Source organism: Haliaeetus leucocephalus, unplaced genomic scaffold, assembly GCF_000737465.1.
Source record: "Haliaeetus leucocephalus isolate CR32 unplaced genomic scaffold, Haliaeetus_leucocephalus-4.0 Scaffold273, whole genome shotgun sequence".
Lineage (NCBI taxonomy): Eukaryota > Metazoa > Chordata > Aves > Accipitriformes > Accipitridae > Haliaeetus > Haliaeetus leucocephalus.
Window position 1 is genome coordinate 125,002 of NW_010972709.1, and position 24,637 is coordinate 149,638.

At 43.5% G+C, this 24,637-nt stretch overlaps 1 protein-coding gene across 2 annotated transcripts; it reads left to right on the forward strand.

The window, feature by feature from the left end:
* Window positions 1–68: 68 nt before the first annotated feature.
* Window positions 69–24,562, forward strand: ELMO2 (engulfment and cell motility 2). Of its 2 annotated transcripts, XM_010569344.1 has the most exons (23): window positions 69–461; window positions 5,620–5,721; window positions 6,306–6,431; window positions 6,574–6,614; window positions 7,127–7,199; window positions 7,536–7,586; window positions 8,567–8,748; window positions 12,283–12,382; window positions 12,593–12,744; window positions 15,432–15,510; window positions 16,121–16,156; window positions 19,078–19,128; window positions 19,454–19,576; window positions 20,223–20,357; window positions 20,796–20,900; window positions 20,979–21,087; window positions 21,718–21,854; window positions 22,186–22,349; window positions 22,431–22,543; window positions 22,854–22,961; window positions 23,263–23,345; window positions 23,676–23,753; window positions 24,314–24,562. In XM_010569344.1, exons 3-23 carry the CDS (start codon window positions 6,354–6,356, stop codon window positions 24,512–24,514), a joined length of 2,199 nt encoding a protein of 732 aa, XP_010567646.1. In that variant the 5' UTR covers window positions 69–461; window positions 5,620–5,721; window positions 6,306–6,353; the 3' UTR covers window positions 24,515–24,562. The 2 variants fall into 2 exon arrangements, with proteins under 2 accessions (XP_010567646.1, XP_010567647.1); XM_010569345.1 differs by lacking the exon at window positions 16,121–16,156.
* Window positions 24,563–24,637: the final 75 nt, after the last annotated feature.

Consider the following 24,637-nt stretch of genomic DNA (forward strand, 5'->3'; position numbering starts at 1 on the left):
GCTGCGGCTCTCGGTGCGCGCGGGGCCCGCCGCGCCGGCCCGGCTCCCGGGCGTGAGGGCCGCGATCCGGCCGAGGAGCCGTCCGAGAAGGGCGCCGACCGCTGCTCCCCCGGGAGCCGAGCGGACCCGAGGCGTCCAACGGACAGCGCTTCGCCAGAAAAAAATTGTTTAGCGTCTTAAGCTGAGTTTCGGCCCAGGCTTCGGGAGTGGCTGGCTGGCTACTTTCAGCTCACTTGACTGATTTACAATAATAAAAAAGCAGTTCTCTCTTTTTGCCTGTTGCTATCAGTTTCTGTCTTTGCTAAGAGATGGTCTCTGCCCAGCTGCATTGGAATGTGCAAGATAAGAGGCCAGTGTTGTAGGCTTAGTGTTTTACAGATGAAGTGCAGCCATGGAAGGCCTTTGGAGGAACGTAGAGATGGAGAATCTGAGCCACCTGGTTCTTTGGTTTCTCCAGTGAAGTACATTTCTCTCTGCTTGTTACATGAGGCAATGTAGAAAACTCTATGTAGCCCTCGGGTTGGACTCTGCTGTCTGCTACCCTTTTATGCTGCGTGGTCAAGGAAGCTGTCTTCTCTGCACACTTGTCCAGTTAGTTGCTCTGCTAACGTCACTTCCACCTTTTGTTTGGCCTGTTGGTACCACGATCTTGGGACTTGCTGAGAATTACTGGGGTGTTTTGTCGCATCCACAGGTTTCAGAAGCTGTAGCTATTCGCTTGTTGACTGGGGGATTCTACCAGGCAGCTTTTCTTTTTCATGGAATGTTCTTTCATCCTCCTCATTTTCATTCTGCCTGCAGCACACTTTGTTCTCTATCTGTAATGAAAAGAAGATTGAGTTTGTGAATAGGGAAATTCTGTTTAAAATACTCTAGTTGTTTTAGTTTGCAGCTTCTCAGAAGTCTCTTGAATAGTGTGTTATTAGTGGCTCTGCTGATTTCTTCTTGCCTTGCAGCTACCCCTACACCACTGCTTTGTATGAAGGAACTGGCTCTGTAGAAGCAGAGTGAATTCCTCTTTGATGGATTTCAGCTTGGCTGCTGTCTCCCTGTATAAAACTGTGAGAATTGCTTACATGCTGTTGTTGAGAAGAATGTGCTGTGAGAGACTACTAAGTGACTAATAATCACGACTATGCAAAATTGCAGTCTGTGCTTCTTTCCAAGAGCTTCCGAACAGTCATTTTATCAGATATATCACTGGTGCACTGCAAAATACCCAGTGTAAAATTTAACGTCTGTTACATCTCTTGTCTGCAGACATACAGTGAAATCTGTCAAAGGATGCTTTTGACAAACAACCTCGTGTTAAGAGGCTGACCTGAAGTACCCTTTGTATTTGTAGTCCAGCCTTCATTGTCCTCTTCTGGAAAGCTGCTTCTGCTGAGCCACTGATCTGTGTGGGTCCTTCAAAGGGTTGTTTGACCCAGACTGCCTGAAGGGTTTCCTACCTTTTTTAATTCCTACTTCTCTGGGTTCTGCTCAGCCAATTTTGATGTTTGAATCTCTTCCTTGGTAGGCTTATGTGGTATCTGTTCCATGGTGCTGCTGTGCAAAGAAACAGTCCTTAAGCTCTGTTCCTTTCACTGCATGTGTGCTGTGCCTCGAATACTGATTGGAATAGGGAACATGGTTTCCAGTCATGAGTGGGTGCTCATTTATGGAAGATGTTTGGGGCAGAAATAGTCTAACGTATCATGGTGAGTTACTTTCTGAGTTTGTATGCAGTTGAAAGCTTTTTTTGAGGTACAAAGGTAGTGTAATACAAAATGGTTTATTACTGTTTTCAGTAGTGAGGATATCAAGGTAGAGTGCATTGCCTCTACAAGCTGTGGGTCAACCTCTGCAGTACTTTTTTTTTTGATGAAACAGGAGACTTTATTTATATGGCACTTAGGGACATGGTTTAGTGGTGGACTTGGCAGTGTTAGGTTTATGGTTGGACTTGATGATCTTAAGGGTCTTTTCCAGACTAAATGATTCTATGATTTCTGCAGAATTTCCCATAATATCAATGTTTTTGTTTTAATGTACACTTCCTCTCCCTGAATGATGTATGTTCTTTGCAAGGGAGAAGACAAGTTAGAGATTTGTAAAGGCTTCTACCTACAGTAATCTGAGCATCTTTGTTTTGGCATATAAAGTACTGTATTTCCTTGTACTCTGCAGTAGCAACTTGCAATGTAAGTTGCAGTACAAATAGAAGACTATGACTGTGCTGCAAGAGGCTGAAGGGAGAGGTGGTAATTAGATGCTAATTACTCATGGGTGTATTAGTTAAGAGTTGCAGATTCAGTTCTTAATAGTCAAGGAAGTAATGTTTGAGCCTTGCCTCTTCACTGTGTATTTGCTGTGCCTTGAACACTGAATGGATTTAGAAGGTTTCTAGTCATGAGTTGGTTCACTTGTGGGAGAAATAATTATCTGTTCAGTTCTTGCAAGCCAGTCTGATTATTGGAGGTGATGTGGGCTTATGCCATATGACTAAGATTTCTCAGGCTCTCAGGTTTAGTCCATCGTAGGCTTTAGTTGCTGACTGGAGAACAGTGAGTGGAAATCACATACCATTTGGGAACTGCCTGTCTGTTTCTAGACTTAATGGATGGAAACCTGTATATCCTGCAGATCTGGGGGTGTCGTGCAAACGGAGCACTTTGTCTGGGGACTATGTACAAAGCTGTGCTTCTTGTATACTAGTAATTGATGAGTTATCTCTGTTTTGAGCTATTGCTGCAAAAGACATTTGAAAGTCTAAATTATTTATTTATTTATTGATTGATTTTAGAGAGTGTGTGTGTAATTCAGAAAAAGGAAGTGAGGAAGACATTCACAGTTTTATTAGGTTCATCTGTCTCTTTGCAAGACAGAAGGATTAGGTAAGCTCCCAATTCTTATGGCTGATGCTACAGAGTACATTGGTTCAGCAGGCTTTCTTGGTTCTGCCTTGTATCTTTATTACACTGTACTCGGATGTTAGAGAAAGTCAGATTTTTAGGATCAGGAGGGACTCTTCCGACTTGCAGTGTGGCTTGCTTGGCAGACTTTTCCTATCCTTAGAAATAGCAGGTATTGGGCATTGACTTGTGAACGGGCTGAGGATAACTGGTATAGGTAGGCTTGCTATTGATACTAACCCCAATAATAAGTGCTGTACAGGGGGCTGCAGTCTCCTAAGTATATCTGGGCTCAGAGCATTCCTGTCTTTATGCAGATTCCTAAGTGCTTTGCTCTGCTTATGCAATGAGGCAAGGTGCTATTCTGGTCCTGGGTTCCTTATGCTTTATTGCCTAAATTCCTAGTTTACGTTGGACAAAAGAAGACTAGCTGCTTCAGGATGAGTGTAGAAGAAAGGAATAGAGTCCAATTTACTGATTGTAATGGGTATGAAAATAGCAGCAGCAGCTGTGTATGTGTTTAGGGCTAGAGGCCTCTTGAGAACATATTTGCTGCAAGTTAACATGTCTCTCTTAGCAAAGAGTAAATTGTATGTTTCCGTCTTGGAGTGAGAGAATAGAACACTGATAATCAAAATCTGTGAAGAAAGGGGAGTATGTTAACACATGCTCATGGGATTTGGAGACAGTGTTTCCATGGGACAGCATACGCTCAGTGCTTTCTGTTTGTGAATTAGCCTAGCTCTGTGGGCTGCAAAGGCTTCTTTGAGACACTGATTTAATTGAGCTCTCACATGAGCAGTCTTCCATTGTGTGACCTCACCTTGTCCAAGCTGGAGTTTTTTACCTGATACACCTTCTCTGAAGGGCAGGCTTTCCTCTTTGTTGTGAAGGTGAAAGTGGTAAAACTTTTATCCAGGGCGAATCTTGGAGTGGGAGATGGCTTGGTTGTCTTCCCTCCAGGATTAGGAAGTAAAATATCAGGTGTTGTTTGTGTAACTGCTTGACTGTAACTTGCAATTTTGTATGACAGGAATCATATAAATGCTTCTCTATCATCACCCTGGAGACCTGCTCAGCCTGATTGGTGCACTGAGTCTGCTGCTTTTCTGAGGCCAACTCTTTCTTGATATGTTAGTCTGAGCTAATGCTGTGCTGCTTCTCTGAAAGGTTGGAGATCTTATTTTAAGAAACTGGCAAAGCTGAACCATACTTGACTGGCACTTTCCTGCATGAGATGTGTTTAGTCTTACAGTCATTTTATGGGTTTTAAGAAAACGTAAGCCGCTCTTGGAATTGATACTAAAAAGGAAAGAGAAGGCCGGAAGGAGTACTGGCTGTAACCATCTCTGTGAGTTGGGATAAGCTGTGCATTTTCAGAATATCATGAAATTCCAAATCTTGCTTGCCAGATACTTTCCAAGGGGTGGAATGGTAGGGTGGACAAAGTCTGGCGGTTGCGGGAGTGGAGAAGGATGGTGTTCCTGTGCACATGCAGTACCAATCTCCCTTTTGGGTTGGCTGAAGCCCCAGATAGCTTTGGAGTTCAGGCTTCCTGGATTCCTGCAGGAACTGCAAAGACCATACATATGCTGAGCATAGAGCAAATTGAGCAAGGCAGCTTCACAAGGGCTTTTCATGGTAAACAATGCCTGTTTTAATAGGGGAATGTCTAATTTCTCTCTCCAGCAAGTGCCTTCATTGTAAAGCAAGTATCTCTGATCTGGTGGAGACTTGAGGGCAAGGCTAGCTGTAATGATAACACTGAGCATTTCCAGGAAATGCTATGAAAGAAATGCTAAACTTGCACACCTCATCCTCAATTCCAGCAGGCAGGAGTGATGATAATGTTGTGACTATCTCAGAAGGCTGCACCAGGAGATCATAGCATTCTGTTTTCCTAGGTGAGGAAGCTGCCTCAGTTGGAGTGAGAAGACAGTCAGTGGGGGCTGATAAAGGGATCTGTGTGTGTACAAATGCAGAGAAACATTAGCGCACCTGAGTTTTCATATCTCTCCATGCAGTGATACCCGTCTCTGCGAGGGAAGGAAGAGGCATATGAGCTTCATTGAGATCATCATCAGATCTCTAGGTCAACATCTTATACAGGCTAGGCATACACGCCTTTTGTGGTAGACAGCTAATTTCATAGAAGTTCCCTTTTCCAGGACAGTCATGTAGTCCAATTTTCTGGGCCAGGTATCTCTGCAGCTGTTCAGTCTTTGCTGATCTGAGGAAAGTTCTCTCTTCTTTACTTGCCTTGCATCAGGAAAATTCCAAAGGCTGGTTTCCCTTCAAGTCTTAGCCTGTCTTAGCATCACTTTCCCAATTGGTCAAGGAAGTTGGGGAAGTATGTTAATTATGAAACAAAAAATGTCCCTGCTTAGCACTGTCTCATCTCTGTTCTGGGAAAGGGGGCTTGCGTTGCCTCAAGAGGAGAAATAGGAGCTTCCATAGGAGCTGGGAAGTTGTTTGGATGCTTACCTTCTCATTTGGGTTATGGAAATTGAGTCTCGGGAGGAGTCCTTAAGGACAGGACTACTTCTGTGTCTGGCCAGATCTCATTTTTGGCAGCTTGAAGCCTTTGTTCCTGAGAACTGCTGATGGGGAGGGTTGTCTCTCTCCCTTGTGATTTTCTCCCTATGGCACTGTGGGAGAGAGCAGGGCTACTCCTTTGACCCAGGAGAGGATTAAAAAGGAACTGAACAAGTACATTTCTTTACAGCCTCTTACTACCAGATGAAGCACAAACCAGCATGTCTGACAGCTGTCTGGGACCAAACCCTGAACACAAGCTTATGCTCTAAGGCAAATAAAGGAGTGAAAGGTAGACCTCCAGAGCAAATGCTGAGTTAACTTTACTTCTGTGATGGATATTCATGTTTAGATTTATGATGTTATAGGAAGGGAATGGGATAAAGCTAGCTGCTGCTACCCTGCCTAGGAGCCTGTTTGGGTATCCTGAGAGGATCAAGGTATCTGAGAAATATGAATGGGGCATCAGTAAACACCAGGCCACAGGAGGGAGGCTGCCTGGACAGTATGTTCCCCCTCTCATGTATGGACAGTAGCTGACCCTAGAGAACTATTGCTTTACTAGTCTTGTAAACTGACCTGGCAGTACACAGTGGGTGGCAAATGGGGCTTTGCTGATCAGAGTGACTCTCCTTCTTGTGTGAGTATCCCAACAAGCTCTCAGAAGTATTCCTTAGGTGGTAAGGTTGGGCATACAATTTCACAATGTGTTGTTTTAGTATGAGGCCTTTATCTCTGGTACACTGGATGTTTTGTCCCTAGTAGGCCCAGCAAACCATAAGACTGGTCTTACATAGTGTTTTGAAGCTTGATGTTAGATGCAGTGTAACAATTGAAATAGTTTTCGGAGCTCCTCACTGTCCTTTCTCTTAACAGGTGTGTGGGTGTATGCTGTTGTAAAGGCATCTGGAGGAGTCTGGAGCAATGCCACCACCTTCGGACATTGTGAAAGTAGCTGTTGAGTGGCCAGGTGCTAATGCCCAGCTGCTGGAAATAGATCAGGTGAGACCTGGTAATCAGATGTGGGAGGAAAGGCCCCACAACCTTGATACTGGAATGTGGGAAGCATAGAAATAGGCAGTATTCCTTTCTGGTTGAGAAAGGCTGAGGACTGGCTACTGAGGACTTTCTCTTTCTGTTCTAGAAAAGGCCTCTTGCATCCATCATCAAGGAGGTCTGTGATGGGTAAGTAGTTCTCTGGGAACTCTTGTGGAGAAAGTCTGACCCCCTGACAAATCTTGCTGGGGTACTGTGGAATGCCTCTGCTGCTTGTCAATGTGCTGCTAGCCCGATCCATGCTGCCTGCTGCCGGTTTTGGCCATGAAATGGGCCAAGGTTTAAATTGGGAAGAAAAGGATCTCCTGGAAAACAGAGGCTTTGCATCTTTATTCCAATTCTGAGTGTGTGCATGTGTATGCCCCTAGGGTCAGTGTCTCTGAGGACTGGCCCATCTTGCTGTTCCTGAAGTGCAGGCCTCTTCAGACATTGCACAGAGTTTGACTTAGAGTAGGCTGAAGTCCCACCCCTCCCTCAAGAGGAAGGTGTTTTCTCTCCTCTTCAGGAGACCTAATTTCCCATGCTAAAGCTTTGCTTGAAAGTTCTTTTCCACCCTCCTGGGATCAAGCTCCTGTTCCTAATTGAGAGCCAGAAGAAAAAAGGAGGAAGAAGCTTATGTATCCTTCTTCTTCCTCTGCCAGGTGGTCATTGCCAAACCCTGAATACTACACCTTGCGGTATGCTGATGGTCCTCAGCTGTACATCACAGAGCAGGTCAGTGTGAGAGGTAGCAGTTTGCTGATGTCCCATGCAAGAGTGCAGAATGCCTTGGACTAGTGTCATGGAACAATACTGTCGCTAATCCTTGGGGGGCCGCATCTCTGCTATCAAAAATACTCAGACTTGAATGGTGTCATTCAATTGAGGAGCCTTGCACTTCTCCCTTTGCATGCTGATAGGTGTGAGGACCCAGTGACTCAATTCAATACCCTCAGTAGGGTTGTGTGGTATAGGAACCCCTTTACTTGTGCATACAAATGTGCACTGTAGATCCAGTTGCATTCTTTTTCCCCCACTTTTCTGCAGTTTAAAGTTTATGTTTTCTTTCAGACTCGCTGTGACATCAAGAATGGAACTATCCTACAGCTGGCAGTCTCCCCGGTAAATGCTTCCTCACATCCCTTTTTCTCAGTAGCTATCCTCGTATGACAGGCTGTTCCTTGCCTCTCAGCTTTTCTTTCTGGATCTCCCCAAATTGTAGGGGGCTTGCCTTTCTTGCTGCCCATTCTGCACAATGAGGTGCACACTCTTGTTTTCCTTCCTGGTTGTGGTGTGTATCTTTCTTTGGATGCTCTGCCCTTTTATAGGACTTTCTGTAAATAAATCCAGTCTACATTTTTATTGCATCTCCTGGATTAGCATATTGTAAAGCACCTGACAGACGCATTCTCAATATGAGTGCAGTTAGTATTATCAGTTGGAAAGCAACAGTACTGCTGACTTAATGCAGAAATTAAATTGAGAGACAAATTTGATGCAGAGAGGGTTTTTCCTAGTGAATTCTTGCTATTGTGACCTCAGCAGTTGTCTTGCAGACTTGCTGCAGCTTCCTTTTTATTGAAATACTTAAACCCTTTTTGTGCAAGTGTCATGGCAAGTAGCAGAGAGTGAGTAGGACAAGAAGAAGTTATTTGGGCAAGAGGTGGTTGAGAGGATATCATTGATCTATGTCTGAGAAATCTTACAGAATGTTGTATGGATACACAAAATGAGCTTGTGCTTCTCTTTGAATCTATGAGAGATTTTTTTTTTTCACATCATATTTCTTTAATGGTCTCACTCCATATTTCTCTATCGACCTCCACTCACCTCACCAAGAGGAAAAACAAGCATTTAGTCTAACATGTAAAATAGCATTCTACTTGCCTCCTGCTTGGCTGTAACTGTTGCTGAGTGCAGCCTTTTTTTAGTCTATCTTAGACTTGCTGACTGCTGCTACTTACCCTGTCATTGCTGGTATCTCTCTACCCTTGCTGTGCTCTCTCTGCCCATCCATGGACTTCTGACAGAATGCTGATGCTGGCAGAACTCAGTCTGCAGGTGACTAGTCTGCAACTGGCATCATCCCTCTTTCCTCCCAGTCTAGGGCAGCTCGCCAGCTGATGGAGAGGATCCAGTCGCACAGTATGGAAGCCCGACTGGATGCCATGAAGGAACTGGCTAAACTTTCGGCAGATGTGACCTTTGCCACAGAGTTCATTAACATGGAAGGGATTACAGTGCTGACACGGCTTGTGGAGAGCGGGACCAAGCTTCTGTCCCAGTAAGTTTCCTGTATTCCAGGACTCTGGAACAGGGCCTCAAATAAGGGGCTAATTTTGCTTGCTGAAGTGGCATTAAGCACCCAACCTCATAGCAAATGCCAATATATTAACTGAGACAAAGTCTTTCTAGCGATTTGCTAAACCTCATGAGGCAAAAGAGGAGACATTTATGATGTGTGAAACTTGCATTGAAAGGTCACTTTGATAATTTAAATTACTTTTATTACCTTTCTTGTGGTCATTATCTCCTCGAGCAGTTATTCATCTGCCGTCTAAGGGAGGAGGTATCCTATGAAAAACCCACATGCAGTTGCACACAAGAACATTTCTGTAGAACTGGTGGCATGTATGTGCCAGTCAGCAGCAAGCATGTTGCTGGCTCTTCTATACATGGTCAGTACTTTTTGACCTGCATGATAAGAAGAGTTGCTATGAAGGCCAAACGTCTGTTTATCTTAGGGAATAGAAAGGGCTAAGGAATGTATAGCAGAGAAAGTATCAGTCTTCAGTCTCCAACAGTTTTCAACTTTTGGGCTTCCCGAGCAGAAATTGTATCTCTTTGTTTTAAGAACATTTGGTGTTTCTTCCACAGATTTTTCTTCTTCATTTTTCATCAATTTATGTTTTCAACATCTACAGCACTGTGTGGAAATGAAGCTCCACAGTTACTTGTCCTATAAGAAAAAAAATACTTCCTTTATTTTAAATGTCACCTAATATTCATTTGGTTCCTGCTATGTATTTTGTTACGAGAAATTGTAAATTCCTCTGTCTTCTCTGTACCATTCATAACCATATAGATCTCTTTCTCATAGCAACCTTTCGTCATGCCTTTTCTAAGCTGCAGTCTTAGTTACAGTGCTAATGGACTATGGCAGCCATTCCAGAGTGCTAATCATTCTTTCCGTGCTTCCCCTAGGTAGCTGTTTCCAGTACTACTGTGATGTTGTGGGGAAATTTTTTTGCAACTTTTCATCAGTTTGAAACCTGACCATTTAATTTCTACCCTTTTGTTTCTTGTCTTTCAGTTATTAATGCAAGAAAGAGGTTTTGTTTTTACCCTTCAGCAGCTGAGTGTTTTGGGTTTTTAAAGATACATTAGTGAAGCACCTCATAAAAAAATCTTCTTCGAAGTCCAGCAGTTGTGCTCAGCTGTTCTTGTTTTGACTTACTGATTTGTTCAAAGACCTCTTCAGTATTGTGGTGGGTTAACCTCAGCTGGCTGCCAGCTGCCTACCAAGCCCTTCCTCAACAGGACAGGGGAAGAAAACAAGATGAAAAAGCTCATGGGTTGGGCAAAACAGACTTGACTTGGAGAAAATTAATTTATCTGTTGCCAGTTAACAAAGACTCAAGTAAAACCGCCTTCGCTGCACCCCCTTCTTTCCGGACTCACCTTCACTCCCCGCTCTGCCTCCTCCCAGCACCGAGCTGCGCAGGGGGATGGGGAATGGGAGCTGCAGTCAGTCCATCATACTTCGTCTCTGCTGCTCCTTCCTCATCACACTTTTCCCCTGCTCCAGCGTGGGGTCCCTCCCACGGGATACAGTCCTTCACAAACTGCTTCACTGTGGGTCCCCCACAAGACACAGTGTCAGGAACAGACTGCTCCAGTGTGGGTCCCCTGTGGGCCTCAGTTCCTACCAGAAAACCTGCTCCTGCATGGACTCCTCTTGACGGGCTGCAGCTCCTGCCGGGAGCCTGCCCCAGCATGGGCCCTCCGCGGGCTGCAGCTTCCTTCAGGCCATCTCCACCTGCTGCAGCGTGTGGTCCTCCACGGGCTGCGCTGTGAATATCTGCTCCACTGTGGTGGTCTGCGGGCAGCAGGGGACAACCTGTTTCACTGTGGTCTCTCCACAAGCTGCAGGGGAATCTCTGCTGCAGCACCTGGAGCACCTCTTCCCCATCCTCCTTCACTGACCTTGATGTCTGCAGGGTTGTTTCTCTCACATGTTCTTTCACTCCTCTGTCACAACTGCTGTGCAGCATTTTTTACCCTTTCTTAAATATACTTCCACAGAAGTGCCACCAGCTTGACTGACGGGCTCAGCTTTGGCCAGTGGTGGGTTCATCACAGAGCCATCTGGGACCAGCTGTGTCTGGCACAGGGTAGCCCCAGCCTCTCCTCACAGTGGGTGCCCTGCAGCCCCTGCCACCAAAGCCTTGCCACATAAACCCAATACACATATAGATGTGAAACATAACTTCCGCCTACAAAAGCCATAGCAATTCTTCCCTGTTAAATATTTATTTTTCTTCTAGTGGTACTATTCTTTTATCATAGATTCCCTCTATCTTTCTGGTGACAAATACCTAAATGCCTAATATATCCTTCAGATTCCTGCCTGAGTTCTCTCTAGAAATTGCTGTTATGTTTGCCTTGGCAATGTTTCGTTTTTACCATGGTTCCTTTTGAATACTTCAGTGAATATCATCTGGTCCTGGAGACCTGTTTTTTCATACTAATGGCTTGTTCCAGAACATCTTCTAGTGATGTTCAAATGACAGATTTGAAGACTTTTCTTCTCTCTTAAAAACAAACAAAAAAACCTGAAAAAAACCAAACTCCGATCTGGAAGTTTCCCCAAGCATATTCACGGTGAACTCTGATGCAAATAATTCACTTGGCTTTTCTGCTGTAGTTGTTCTGTTTCATTGAAAGAACTTTTAAAGTCTTGATAACTTATTGTTGTAACATTTATAGGTCTTCTATTTTCTTACATATTAGCAACTAATATGTTTTCAGCATATTTTGCAATCTTTCCCTCTGTCTTTTTTACCTTTCTGTCTTGTGGTTATGTATTAAATTTTCCACAGCTCATGCTGTGCTTTTGTTTTATTTCAAGCCAGGTCCCAATATTTACAGAATGACAATTTTTCTTTGTTTTTCTCTGATGTTAAAACGTGTTTGTTAGGTTTTTGTGTGTGTGTGGAGGGGTTATTATTTCCAAAGATTTTTGCATGTTTTGTGATATAAATTTACTCTGGAGCTCAAATCTGACAGCAGTTGAAAAACCTAGCGTTTGCAGATGGTTTTAATTTTCAGTTGATCAGCTTAAAAAGCTTTCCCCTTTTCAAGCTGGTCTTTTTCTAACTGACAGTCATTGTACTGAATATGCTGGGTTTTGCTGGGTTTTGGTTGGGTTTGGTTTTTTTCCCTTTTGAATTTGTTGAATTTGAGTAGCAACACTTTGCACTGCTCAAGAATAAATACTGCATTGCTGCTTCTCCTGTTATTCCTTTGACTAGCCAGGTACTGATCCAGGTGGTTGTGAGTCTCTGGTGGCAGGACTAGAGACTTATTTTTGCTAGCTTTAATTTGTGCTTGTAATCAGGAAAAATAAAATATGATTCTACAAAACAGTAAAATTATCTTCATAAATGCAAATACTTTATTGCTCCCCCAGCTGCCAAACTGTAGCCTGTTTTATTTGGAGAAGGTGGTGACTTTTTTCTCTTATCCAGCTTACTCAGCTGGACAGGTTTCTTCCTTGCTACCAGGTATCTTTTAACTGCATTCTTGATTTTCTCAGTTACAGTGAGATGTTGGCTTTCACCCTGACTGCCTTCTTGGAGCTCATGGACCATGGTATTGTCTCTTGGGACATGGTCTCAATAACCTTCATCAAACAGGTGAGTTTGGGTAAAGTGGGTGAGTGGGTGCTATTTCTTTTCATGCTTTAATGCAGCTTCCAGAAAGGGCAAGATGATTCTGAGAAGCTGAGTACTCATTGAGAGCACAGTGCACCCAGCTTTCTGACCCCTGTCTCCCTTAGCTTGTCTCACTCACCACAAGGTTTCCTGGATAGGCACCTGTTGACCTGCTGGTTCATCTGTTTTTAGATTGCAGGGTATGTGAGTCAGCCTATGGTAGATGTCTCCATCCTCCAACGATCCCTAGCCATTCTAGAAAGCATGGTGCTAAACAGTCAGACTCTGTATCAGAAGATAGCAGAAGAGATCACCGTGGGGCAGCTCATTTCTCATCTGCAAGTGTGAGTGTCCACCCAACAGTGGTGTGATTTAAATCAATTTTATGAGTATCTGTTAATTTGAAAGTACATCCTTTTATATTTAAAACACTTAAAGAGGCTATTTTTACAGTATTACTGATATGATGTCTTACTTGAACTTCAGGTTTTCTAACAGATTTTAAAAAAAAAAAAAAAGTAAGATGCTGGAAAAGTATGTTCTGTGTTCTGGAAGCACCTAAGCACATGAGTATGTGTCTTGAACAAAGATATTTTGCTTTAACAACTACAGAAGTGTGTTCAGTGTTAGGACCAAACCTGCGTTTACTAAAATAACTTCCCAAAGCTTCTGCATTCAGTCATCTGTCACCTTCACCCCTCTTTAAATTGTCTCCCCTAGAATCTAAGAGCTCATAATCTTCTGGTTTTTGTCCTTTGTATTAAGGAAGAAAACAATGGCTTTTCTTGCTTTTTTTCCTCACCTCCCCTTCCTCTCTTTCCAAATTAACTGATGAATTAATACCTGGCTTTTAAGGCTGTTTGTGTACATTAGTTCTACTTTTCCATAAAAAAAGAAGCGTGCATTTGTCAGAGCATTAAGTAGTTGTTTGGGGTTTTTTTCTCAAGCCTTTTAATTCTGAAAATGTGGAAAAGCACCATTGTGAATATGATTACTATTCCTTAATCAATGAACAGTAGTTTAACAAAATTATAGTGCAAACAATGTATTGCATCAATGTCACTGTGGGCTTAGAGTGTTTATACATTTGAACTTGGTTAACAGAAAAGCTAAACAAGTTCTCATGAACACTGCAGCAACTTTGTTCTGCAAAGAGTATATGTTCTTTCAGCTTTATAATTTCTGTTTTAGTAAAACACAGGTTTGGTCCTAACACTAAACACACTTGAGCAGTTGTTTAAGCACAGTATCTTTGCTCAAGACATACAGTCATATGCTTAAGTGCTTCCATAACACAGAAGGTTGCTGAAGAAAGTACCTATGCAGGGAATATTGTAGAAAGGGAGGCTGGAGAGTGAGTCAGAATTTGCTGGTGTTTCTTTGGCAAGACTATCAGGAGGAAGCAGTCTTTAGCAGAGGATAGGTTCTGGAAGAAGCTTGGAGGCCCAAGGACAACCTAGGATGATGCATGAACATTTGCATGTTTGAAGTACGGCAGATTGACCAAAATGAAGAACATTTGGAAGGGAGCAATAAAAGAAGGAATATCATTCTAATCCACATATATGCCAGGGATAAATGCTGAAGTGTGGAAAATAGCTATTTAAGCTAAAAGACGTTTTAGCTTTAGATATTTTATAAAAGTTTTCATTTTTTTTATATATATATATATATATATAAAATATTTTTTAAAAAATATACACACACACAAATTCATTTAGGTGATGCAATGGACTTCTGTTAATCAGAAGAGTTTGAAGTTCTGCAGAAGTCTCCCAAGAGTGTATGGGGTCTCGCTGAGACAGAGTTTATTTTCCTCATAGCAGCCCTCATAGTGCTGTTCTTTGTATTGGTAGCTAGCAAGGTGTTGATAATACACCAGTGTTTTGGCTACTGCTGAGCAGTGCTCCCACAGCATCAAGGCTGCCTCTCCAACATTCCCCCCTTCCCAGTAGGCTGGGGGTGGGCAAGATCTTGGGAGGGGACATAGCCAGGATAGCTGACTCAAACTGACCAAAGGAATATTCCATACCATATGGCGTCTGTTCAGCAATAAAACCTAAGAAAAAGGAGGTGGGGGGGCATTCGTTATTACAACGTTTGTCTTCTGGAGCAACTGCTGTGCATACTGAAGCCCTACTTCTCAGGAAGTGGCTGGGCATCACCTGCTGATGGGAAGTAGAGAATAAATCTTTTTTTTCCTTTGCTTCTGTGCACGGCCTTTGCTTGTGCTTTATTAAAAGTGCTTTTATCTTGACCCATGAGATTTTTTTTTTCATCTTACTTTCTCCCCTGTCCTGTCCTGCTGAGGAGGGGAGTGATAGAGCGGCTTGGTGGGCATCTGGCATCCAGCCAAGGTCAGCCCACTACACAGAGTAGTAGTATAGCAAGAAACAAAACTGGATTTGATAGAGCATCAAGATGGGAGTGGAAAAGAGTGTGATCAGCATTTGGAAGCTTATTCAAAGCATCACAAGTGAAACCACATGCTGTGCGTGATCTAGGAAGGGACTAAACTCCCTTTACTTGAAGAAGCTCTTCAGTGAAAATAAGAAAAAGACGTGTGGGTTGGGCCAAACTACTGAGGTTGGAAGGCAATGCCATAAAAGAGAGGCATGCTTTCCCCTTAGTTCCATTTGCGTTTGGTGGCTTCCATTGACATAGGGGAGAAAAATTACTTGCTCCATATAAGTTTCTAACTGTATCCATGTAACAGACTGCAGTATAACCAGGCTTGACAGTAATAGTTTCAGTGCTGGAAACAAACTGTGGTGGTGCTGAATTCTGAGCTCTGCTAGGCTGCAGTCTGCACTATCTTTGGAATAATGGAGCTATCAGTCAGCAATTTCTGTTAGCTTTTTGCAGGCCTTACAAAGAGTTGGATGGCATGCAAGTAGATTACCTGAATCCTGCTTGTCCGTTGAAATCCAAGATAGCTGCAGTAAATGTTGTTATGGTGCAGGTAAAGCAGCAAGCTGTAATGTTATATACTGTCTGTTCTCTTATGATCCTCCCATTTTTGTTTCTGCAGCTCAAACCAAGAGATTCAGACATATGCCATTGCCCTGATCAATGCCCTTTTCCTGAAGGCACCTGAGGACAAGAGACAGGTTTGTTCTTGCTTTTTGACTTTAAACCTGAATAATAGTTACTGGCTGGCTGTTTATGCCTCAGAAATCATATTGTCTGGGCAAGGCAGACCTTGGACCTTGCCAGGAACCTATAGCTGTTTCAGTGTGGCAACATAGGAGTAAAAGTACCATCCCATTTATAATGTGTTCTGGAGCAGCACATCTGTGTTTAGGAGATGCTCAGAAAGCAATCTGAAAGGCCTCGAGAGACAGAAAGTAATCCTTTATACAGCATGGAAATTTTTTTTGAAGAAACTTAATTCCATATGGGAGAGGTAGGCTGTGTAGAGTCCTTGGGGTTGTATGTACTTACTAAACAAACACCCCACCTCCACGTCCCCGCAAAAAGGGAACTTTCGTAAGTCATAGGGGGATATTCTCAGTGGCAAATGTGAGAAGTGAAACACCTGTCCTGCTCTGAGGAAACCCCCAAGATCTCAGCTGCGTGCAAGATGTGCATATGTCTGTATCATGTAGCTTTGCTGTGTTAAGCCTTTCTTCTCTATTGCCCTGTTTGTGCCTTATTTCTGGACTCCGAGCTAAATCCTGTCTGCTTCTCTTTGTGCCTTTTTTTGCTTTCTGCCAGCAGGACAAGCTGCTTAACCCACTAGACCTGCCCATCACTGTAAGTAACTCAAGCCTGGGGGCTGGTCATGCGGAACTGTAGGCATGTTAGCTTTTCTCCAGTTATGCCTCCTTGTATCTCGGAGATGATGCATACAGGCTTCAGATAGTGGATGAGCCTAGGGAGAAGGGCGGGAGGACTCATGGGGATGTACTCAGATTGTGAAGGGGAGAAGAATCAGTAGCAGGAGAAATCTTGAATGACTTATTGTGCACACAAGATAATAAAGATGATTGTAAAAGGAAACTGATACTACAAGACTGACCAGGTGAACCAATTTTAAAACTGGAACCAGTTCTTTAGCAGTCTGGGTCTCTTTAAACTTACTGCAGCCTGAGTTTATACCGCAAATCTCGCTTGAGTTAATGAGTTTCATATCCAGCTGTATCCTTCTGAAGGTAGAGCTGTTTGTGAAGAGCAGCCACAAAACCTAGTGCTGATTAGGGGCTAGAGCATACATTCTGCCTAATCTGTGACTTCACCCTTATGGGAATTGTACTCCAAGAATGGTTTTTTTTGCCCCGTGCTATCTCCATGGGAATTGCCACTCTTGTTAATAGGTTGATTTGGAACCTTCTGTATCTTGAGATTCTGGTATGTTTTTTAGATTTTCTGGGTGGCACAGAGAACATTCCACTTTTGCCAAGGATGCAGTGTCTTCAGAGGGGAAATTATGGTCTCAATAAATGTTACATCATTTCTAAAATTAATGGATATGCTTAACACATGAAAATAAGGAAGACATACTCTTCTGTTGGTAATTTGGCCAAGATACTAAACTTCACAGCAAACAAAATTCCAAGTTTTTTTTTTCACTCCCCCCCCCCGAACACAATCCACGTGACTACAAAGGGCCATGAAGGTGATTAAGGGACAGGAATATCTTTCGTATGAATAGAGGCTGAGAGATTTGTGATTGCTCAACCTGGAGAAGAGAAGGCTCAGGGGGGTCTTACCAATGTGTATAAATACCTGATGGGACACAATAAAGAAGAGGGAGCCCAACTCTTCTCAACAGTGCCTGCTGACAGAACAAGAGGCAATGGGCAAAGCTTAAAACCCAGGGAATTCCACTTGAACGCACAAAACAAACAAAAAAAAACCCAAACCCAAATTAATATGAGGGTGGTCAAACATTGGAACAGGTTACGCAGAGAGATTGTGGAGGCTCCATCAGTGGGGATACTAAAAACCTGATTGGACACGGTTCTGGGCAACCTGCTCTGTCTGAGGTTGCTTGAACCAGGGGAGTTAGACTAGATGATCTCAAGATGTCTCTTCCAACATAAATGATTCTGTTATTCTATGACCCCATCGAGCAGCAAAGTGGGCGTTATTGGACACTCAGCAGAACGTAAATCCCTTAGCAGTGGTTAGGCTATGTGCGTGCTCATGCTTCTTACTATGCTATTTAGAATTGTTTAATTGTCTTTGTCCTTCCCACTGTTTATCTGCTTCAGTCACCTGTTACTTCATCCCATGTACAAACTAATTCCTTCAGAGTAAGGATTCTTTGTGTTGCATGCATGAACAAATCCTAACAGCAGGCCTTGTTCTATTCTCAGTAGTACATCTCACGAATCATAGTAAAAAATAATGACTCAGAGGGCAGTGTGTTATCTCTGAAACCACTTCCTACTTCATCTACATGCTTCTTAGATATCTTCCACTCAAGCACTGACTCATTTTGGTTGTAACATGAGCGCTGCTGAACTTGCAGCCATCACGGCTTGGCTGTGAGCCAGCATATCACTTTCTTGGTATGAGGTTAATATACACATTTTACCAGACTCCTTATAAAGCCTGGCAAGAGCAGGGTTGATATGAGCAGTTGCAACAGTCTTGGATTGCTCAGAATGTACTGCTGATTGAGTGCAATTGTCTAAGACTGCTCATCTGCTTCCAATTCTCAATCTGTACTGCACAGGAATGTGAAGAGATCTCAGGCTGGCAGTTCTTTTGGACTTCTTCCAGACAATGTATTGTATTGCCCAACAGATTTTTCTTACCCAAAGATTTTGCTTATAACAGCAAAATTCTAATAATATGCCATCTTCACATTAGCCCACATTAGTGGGCCACTCTCCTAGCAGGTGTGCTGGTATTTTAAAAAGCATGTCTTCACAATTTACAAGGAAAGCACAGGTTAGACTTTTGCAGGTGCATGTGCAATTGGTCCCGGAACTGAAGGCTTTTAGCAGATACTGCATCTGCTGTGACTGTTTGTCATCATGATTTGATGGTTGGGAACCCTCCTCATCTGGGGAAGGAAGCCATGCAGTAAAGAGGGAAACTGGAAGCTTTCCTTTAAGCATGAAAATTATTTACCCTTTATTTTTGTAAACTGAAGTGCTTCTGCAAATTGTCCTTAAACTGACTTCTAAACACCTCTTTAGGAACCGAGACAAAGGAAATGTAAATTTCAGAGGGAGAGTCTTTGAGAGGGAGGAGACCTGAAAACTACATCCTCTAGCCCTTGTTATCTTGGGTGTATACCTAGGTATAGAAACTTATGAAATCCTAATTGAAGGAACATCTTGTAATGACAGATTTTTCTGGGCAGCCCACAGTATGCTCCCTGCTGCTATATCTCTTGATATTGAAGTATCATTAGATGTCCAATGTTAAACTAAATTTTCTTCTGTTCTTTGACTACACTAGTGCCTTTCTCCACATTAATGATGTTTTGTAGGGGAGCCATCCATGAGTTGTGCCATGATAAAGATGACCCTTGCATCCCAACTTGATGCTGGCTTTGTGGTGAGATGCCATGCTAAATTGACAGTCTGTAGTAAAAGCACTTTGTTGTGTGCCAGTGCTATCGCCAATTCATAGGCTTCCTTCTTTCTCTCCTTTCTGCACAATGTGGGCTTTTTGTTTATGTTTCACTCATGTTATTTCATCTTTAAATTCCACAACAGGAAATGGCTAATGCATTTGCCCAGAAGCACCTGAGGTCTATAATTCTGAATGTAAGTATGTCTGGAATGACAGAGTGCTTCCTAATGTTTGCTCAATAGGGGTTTTACTTGTGCAGAGTGTAAATTCTGCTACCCTCAGGGCACTTTCAGAAAAGTGACTCTTCCAAAGGTGAAATTGGAGCCACTTGTTCAAAAGGGAGTTTGGGATGCTTCTTTCTGCTGTTACAGAGCATTATCATGATGCTTCTGATGGAATATGGAGGTTAAACAGGTGAATCTTCATGTACAGAGATGTACATGTAGCCTGGCATATGGCGACAGCTAATACCTCAGTTTTTGTGTTCTCTTCATTTCTATCCTATCCTTTATTTTGCAGCATGTGATCAGAGGAAACCGCCCGATTAAAACAGAAATGGCACATCAGCTGTACGTGCTACAGGTCCTGACCTTTAATCTCCTGGAAGAGAGAATGATGACCAAGATGGATCCCAATGATCAGGTCACTATTAGAGCTGAGTAAGATCTGATAGAATACCACGTACAAGGGGCCTTATTCCTGAGCTCCTTAGCTCCATAGAATTTGCAGTAGAGGGCACATAAAGTTTCAAAGCCACCCCTCACATTGTAGTCCTCGAGATTAGGGTATGCTCATGACTATCCTGCTGTACGCTGTGGGACTTTTACAGATGTAAGTGGTCACTGGAAGCCATGTATTCCTTTCTCGACCAGTGTGATGCCAGCTGTCAAACTGATTACTCCACCTCTATGGAGGGCACATAATTTTATCCATTTCCTTGTGGTATACAAAGAAGCTGGGCATTTTTAAGGTGTCTGTTACTCAGTTCTTAGATGCATTGTAGTCTTGAGTGAGAAATGCCTTAGCATTATCTGAATGCCTGGAAACTGCCTTTAAGTAAACTTGGGGCAGTTAAAGGAAAATGCGAACAAATATTTTGCATTACCCAATATACTGAAACTTGCCATTTTGAAATGGATTGCCTCTTCTTATGTAGTGTTAATGACCTTTGGCATCTCTCTGTATTCACTGTGTGAGCTCTGGAGAGAGAGGTGGGACTGTGCGTTATGTGAGAGTACTCCCTAGTGATTGATCACACATTACCATTTCCCTGCCTTCTGTCCTTCAGGCACAGAGAGACATCATATTTGAGTTGCGAAGAATTGCATTTGATGCAGAGTCTGACAGCAACACCGTCCCTGGCAGTGGAACAGAAAAACGCAAAGCCATGTACACCAAGGACTACAAGATGCTGGGATTCACTGTATGCATCTAGAGAGAGTGCTGACTGTAAAGCATGTAAAGGCAATCTAAGCAATCTCCATCAGAGTTGTGGGAAAATAAGAAACAGAAATAGCCATTTGCTTTACCATACTTCTGTATCAGAGTTTTAGAAATTCAGCTACGCTCAGACTCCTAGGGAAGATCATTATGAACTTGCTGATTGGTTAAATGCCAGGGCTCATTAGGTACATTCTCTGGAGATACTTACTTACCATATGCACCTATTCTATGAAGAACTTGGAATCAGCCTGTCTTCTAGAAAGTTCAGATAGCGTCAGCAGGTGTACAGGGTTACCTCTTGGATAAATGTGAGGGAATGCTTGATGGACAAGCAGTTGTAAAATGCATTCAGAAAAGGTTCTCACACAGTTTCTTTGAGCTAATTTGTTTGGGTTCTTTCTACACCCTCTTTTCACAGAATCACATCAATCCAGCCATGGATTTTACTCAGACTCCTCCAGGGATGCTGGCATTGGACAATATGCTCTACTTGGCTAAATTTCATCAGGATACCTATATCCGGGTAAGTGGAGCTGCTGGTTTTTGCAGATACCAACACCTCAGCAGCTCTTAGTGTGTGTGTTGGATCCTTTTCTTGTAGATTGTTCTGGAGAACAGCAGTCGAGAAGATAAGCATGAGTGTCCCTTTGGGCGCAGTGCCATTGAGCTTACCAGGATGCTTTGTGAGATCCTGCAAGTTGGGGAGCTCCGTAAGTACCATTTATTACTCCAGCTTTCCAAGTTGCTGGGCTGATGTTTCTGGAAGTAGCTTACAGGCTGACCAATATTCACAAGCATTTGTACCTCGATCTCACTTCTGCCATGTAAGGGGAGCTTGGAGTTGCAGTGTCAGTGTGCCAGTGATAATACCAGTATTGGAGTAAAGTAAGAAATCTTGGCCTGTGCACTCTGGCTGTCCTGAAAAACTGACACAAGTGGAAGGCTTCAACTTCCTGAAGCTTCAGCAGGGTGCTGTATAAAAAAAACACTCTAGACACCATCATGAACTTGAGAAAAGTTCGGTCGCTCTGACAGTCTCAAAACAGCTTTCTGAGACAACTAACCACTATAAGAAATTCTACCAGAGGCAAGTGTGAAACAACTGCAAGCAGTCATTTGAGGGGACTAGTATGAAAAGAGCACATGAGTCACAGAGGCTTGCATGGTGAAGCGTGGGGATAGTTGCCATTCCCAATATAGACTGTCCATGGGGAGAAAAGCATTGAACTGTCTTAAGTTAGTACACCATCAGGTTTCTGTCACTGTAGTGGATTTTAGTTACTCTTAGTAGCCCTTGTGCAATACGCTCACATGGTTGTGGTTTCTGTTTCTTCCTGAAGCCAACGAAGGCCGGAATGACTATCACCCCATGTTTTTCACCCATGACCGTGCATTTGAGGAGCTATTTGCCATCTGCATCCAGCTGTTGAACAAGACCTGGAAAGAAATGAGGGCGACAGCAGAAGATTTTAATAAGGTCAGAGTGGAGAAGAGGTATTTTTGTAGAATCTTTTGCAGAATGGCACGTGTTCACTCGGCCTGTACACTTGGTTAAAGAGTAGGGTGCAGAAGGTATGACAGGGCATTGACATGGGCTGTAAGGGAGGATAGCCCACCTTTTATTTGGTATAACCCGAGGTCATTCTTTGTTCTTCTGGATCTCCAAAGTCACTCCAAAGTACCTTGACACTCCTGGCTGTGGTGATTTCACATCAGTTCTTTGCTGCCACTGAGCTGTGCCCTGGTTCTCTTTTGCCATTAAGCAGGCAAGAATGTGACTTGCTTTTCTCCCTGTTCAACCTCTTTAGGTTATGCAGGTTGTGAGGGAACAGATCACACGGGCTCTCCCATCTAAACCAAACTCCCTGGACCAGTTCAAGAGCAAACTGCGCAGCCTGAGCTATTCTGAAATTCTGCGACTACGCCAGTCTGAGAGAATGAGCCAAGATGACTTCCAGTCACCACCTATTGTGTAAGTGCCTAACAAAACAGTTGCCTTCTGTGCTTGCCATTATCTCCATTTTCTGCTTACTCTTCCATATTTGAATTCCAGGGAGCTGAGAGAGAAAATCCAACCTGAGATCTTGGAGCTGATAAAGCAGCAGCGCCTGAACAGGCTTTGTGAGGGAAGTAGTTTTCGAAAAATTGGAAATCGCAGAAGACAAGGTAAGGCGACAGCATCTACTGCATTTTTTTATTGTGAAGAACTGCAAGCAAATAAGATCTAATGAATTAATCTGTCAGCAGGCGTGTTGCCAGAAAGGAAAGCTGGTTACCTGGGCTGTCTATACCACCCAGTAGTTTGGGATGGAACAGATGTACATCTCTAAGAATGCAGCCATGCCCTCATGAACAGGAAGCAGTGCTGAGGAACTGGGGGAGTAGAGGGATTGGGTGGGGAGACTATAGCATAGTGGCTGTTAAGACCTTATATGAATGATCTTGTTCAGCTTACTCTACTTGATGTGTGTTCCAGAAAGATTTTGGTATTGTCGCCTGGCTCTGAATCACAAGGTGCTACACTATGGAGATCTGGAAGATAATGCCCAGGGAGAAGTGACCTTTGAATCTCTACAGGAAAAAAGTAAGGCCCAATTACTGCTCTGAGCACGCTGTGCAGTGTTCTGTGCTCTGCCCTCTAGAGGTTGTTACGAGTACCATCCTAGAGATGAGAGAAAAAGAGCTGTGGCTGAAGCCCTGACTGAGATGAGATCAACTTTTGGTCTTCGCCCAAATCCTTTGAGTGTTGGAATTGCTTGGCATTTCTTATAACAGCCAGCTGTAGGGATGTGTTACTGGTAATGTGTTCTGGAAAACTGCAGTATAGAGCTACAAAGGAACAATGCTCAGTTTCTTGTTTGTGAGTTTTACTTTTTCACTGCTAGTTCCAGTTGCAGACATCAAAGCCATTGTCACAGGGAAGGATTGTCCACACATGAAGGAGAAAAGTGCACTGAAGCAGAATAAGGTAAGTGCTCTCTTTTTGCCTGTAATTAATATCCAGTGCTATAGAGTTGAAGACTGAAAGCAAGCAACAGGAGCAAATGGTCTTCCACACTGAAGGTGTATTGTTTACAAAACCCATCTCATATCTGGGCCTTTTCCTAGTACTCATTTGTGATTGCTAGGTGCTGTGAGCATAGTCTGGTTGTGCTATGGGCTATTCAGAGTTGGTCAGAATACTGAAACGGGAATGTGCACTGTGCTGCAGCAAGGCAGCCTCTGTTGTTGGGTTAGCAGGCAGGAGGAGCTGTGATGTTTTGCTCAGTCGATGAGTGAAAGATTCTTTTCCCTTCAGGAAGTGTTAGAATTGGCCTTCTCGATATTATATGATCCCGATGAGACCTTGAACTTCATTGCACCTAATAAATATGAGGTAAGAAACACAGCTGTTAAGTGGTAGCATATAAAGCAATTAACTTCAGAGATTTAAGAAGGATCAGTTGCTTCTCATTAAAGGCTTGAGCAGGATGTCTCCCACCAGGTTCATTCTTAGAAAACATTGCCGATACTTGGTGTGAATCTTCCCCCCCCCCCCCCCCCAGTTATCTTTTGCTTTTTAAAAAAGAAAAAAATTCCTCCACTAATTCCCCTTAGTCTGGACTGCTGCTTTCTTTCTTCCTATGCAGTCAGCTGTTCCCTTTCCCCCATCCTGCAACACACCGATGCCTTAAAGAGCTTTGCTTTTTCTGTTGTTATGCCACAACAGAGGCTCTTGGCCCGCTCCTAGAGCCACGGGGTCATGATTGCCTCTAGGCCTCTAACTTCCATTGGAAATCTCTGTGGGCACTGTTCTGGGGCTGGGGTTAACTCCCTCCCACGTTTCCTATTTTGGAGCCATACAGGAGTATCTAATCGTTGCACGGATGGAAAGATTCAACATAACCTATCATTTTTGGCCAGAGTTGCGAATGATCCTTTTATTTTTTTCCACAGTACTGTATCTGGATTGATGGGCTTAATGCTCTCCTGGGGAAGGACATGTCCAGTGAGCTGACTAAAAGCGACCTGGACACATTGCTGAGCATGGAAATGAAGCTGAGGCTCCTGGACTTGGAGAACATCCAGATCCCCGAAGCGCCGCCGCCCATCCCCAAGGAGCCGAGCAGCTACGACTTCGTGTACCACTACGGCTGACGGGGCCGAGCTGCAGGGCCCGCTGCCGGGCAGCCGCGGGCCGGCGGCGGGAGGCCGGCACTGCTGGAACTGGGGCGGAGCCGGCGCTGAGCCGCGCCGTCCGACCGCGCTCCGCCGCTGCCG

What these genes read in the sequence shown, in the direction of transcription:
- ELMO2 (XM_010569344.1), top strand. Translation starts at nt 6,354, where the DNA reads ATGCCACCACCTTCGGACATTGTGAAAGTAGCTGTTGAGTGGCCAGGT. An exon ending in AGCTGTACATCACAGAGCAG is followed by an intron (nt 7,200 to 7,535) that starts GTCAGTGTGAGA and finishes GTTTTCTTTCAG; the next exon opens with ACTCGCTGTGACATCAAGAA. An exon ending in CTCATTTCTCATCTGCAAGT is followed by an intron (nt 12,745 to 15,431) that starts GTGAGTGTCCAC and finishes TTGTTTCTGCAG; the next exon opens with CTCAAACCAAGAGATTCAGA.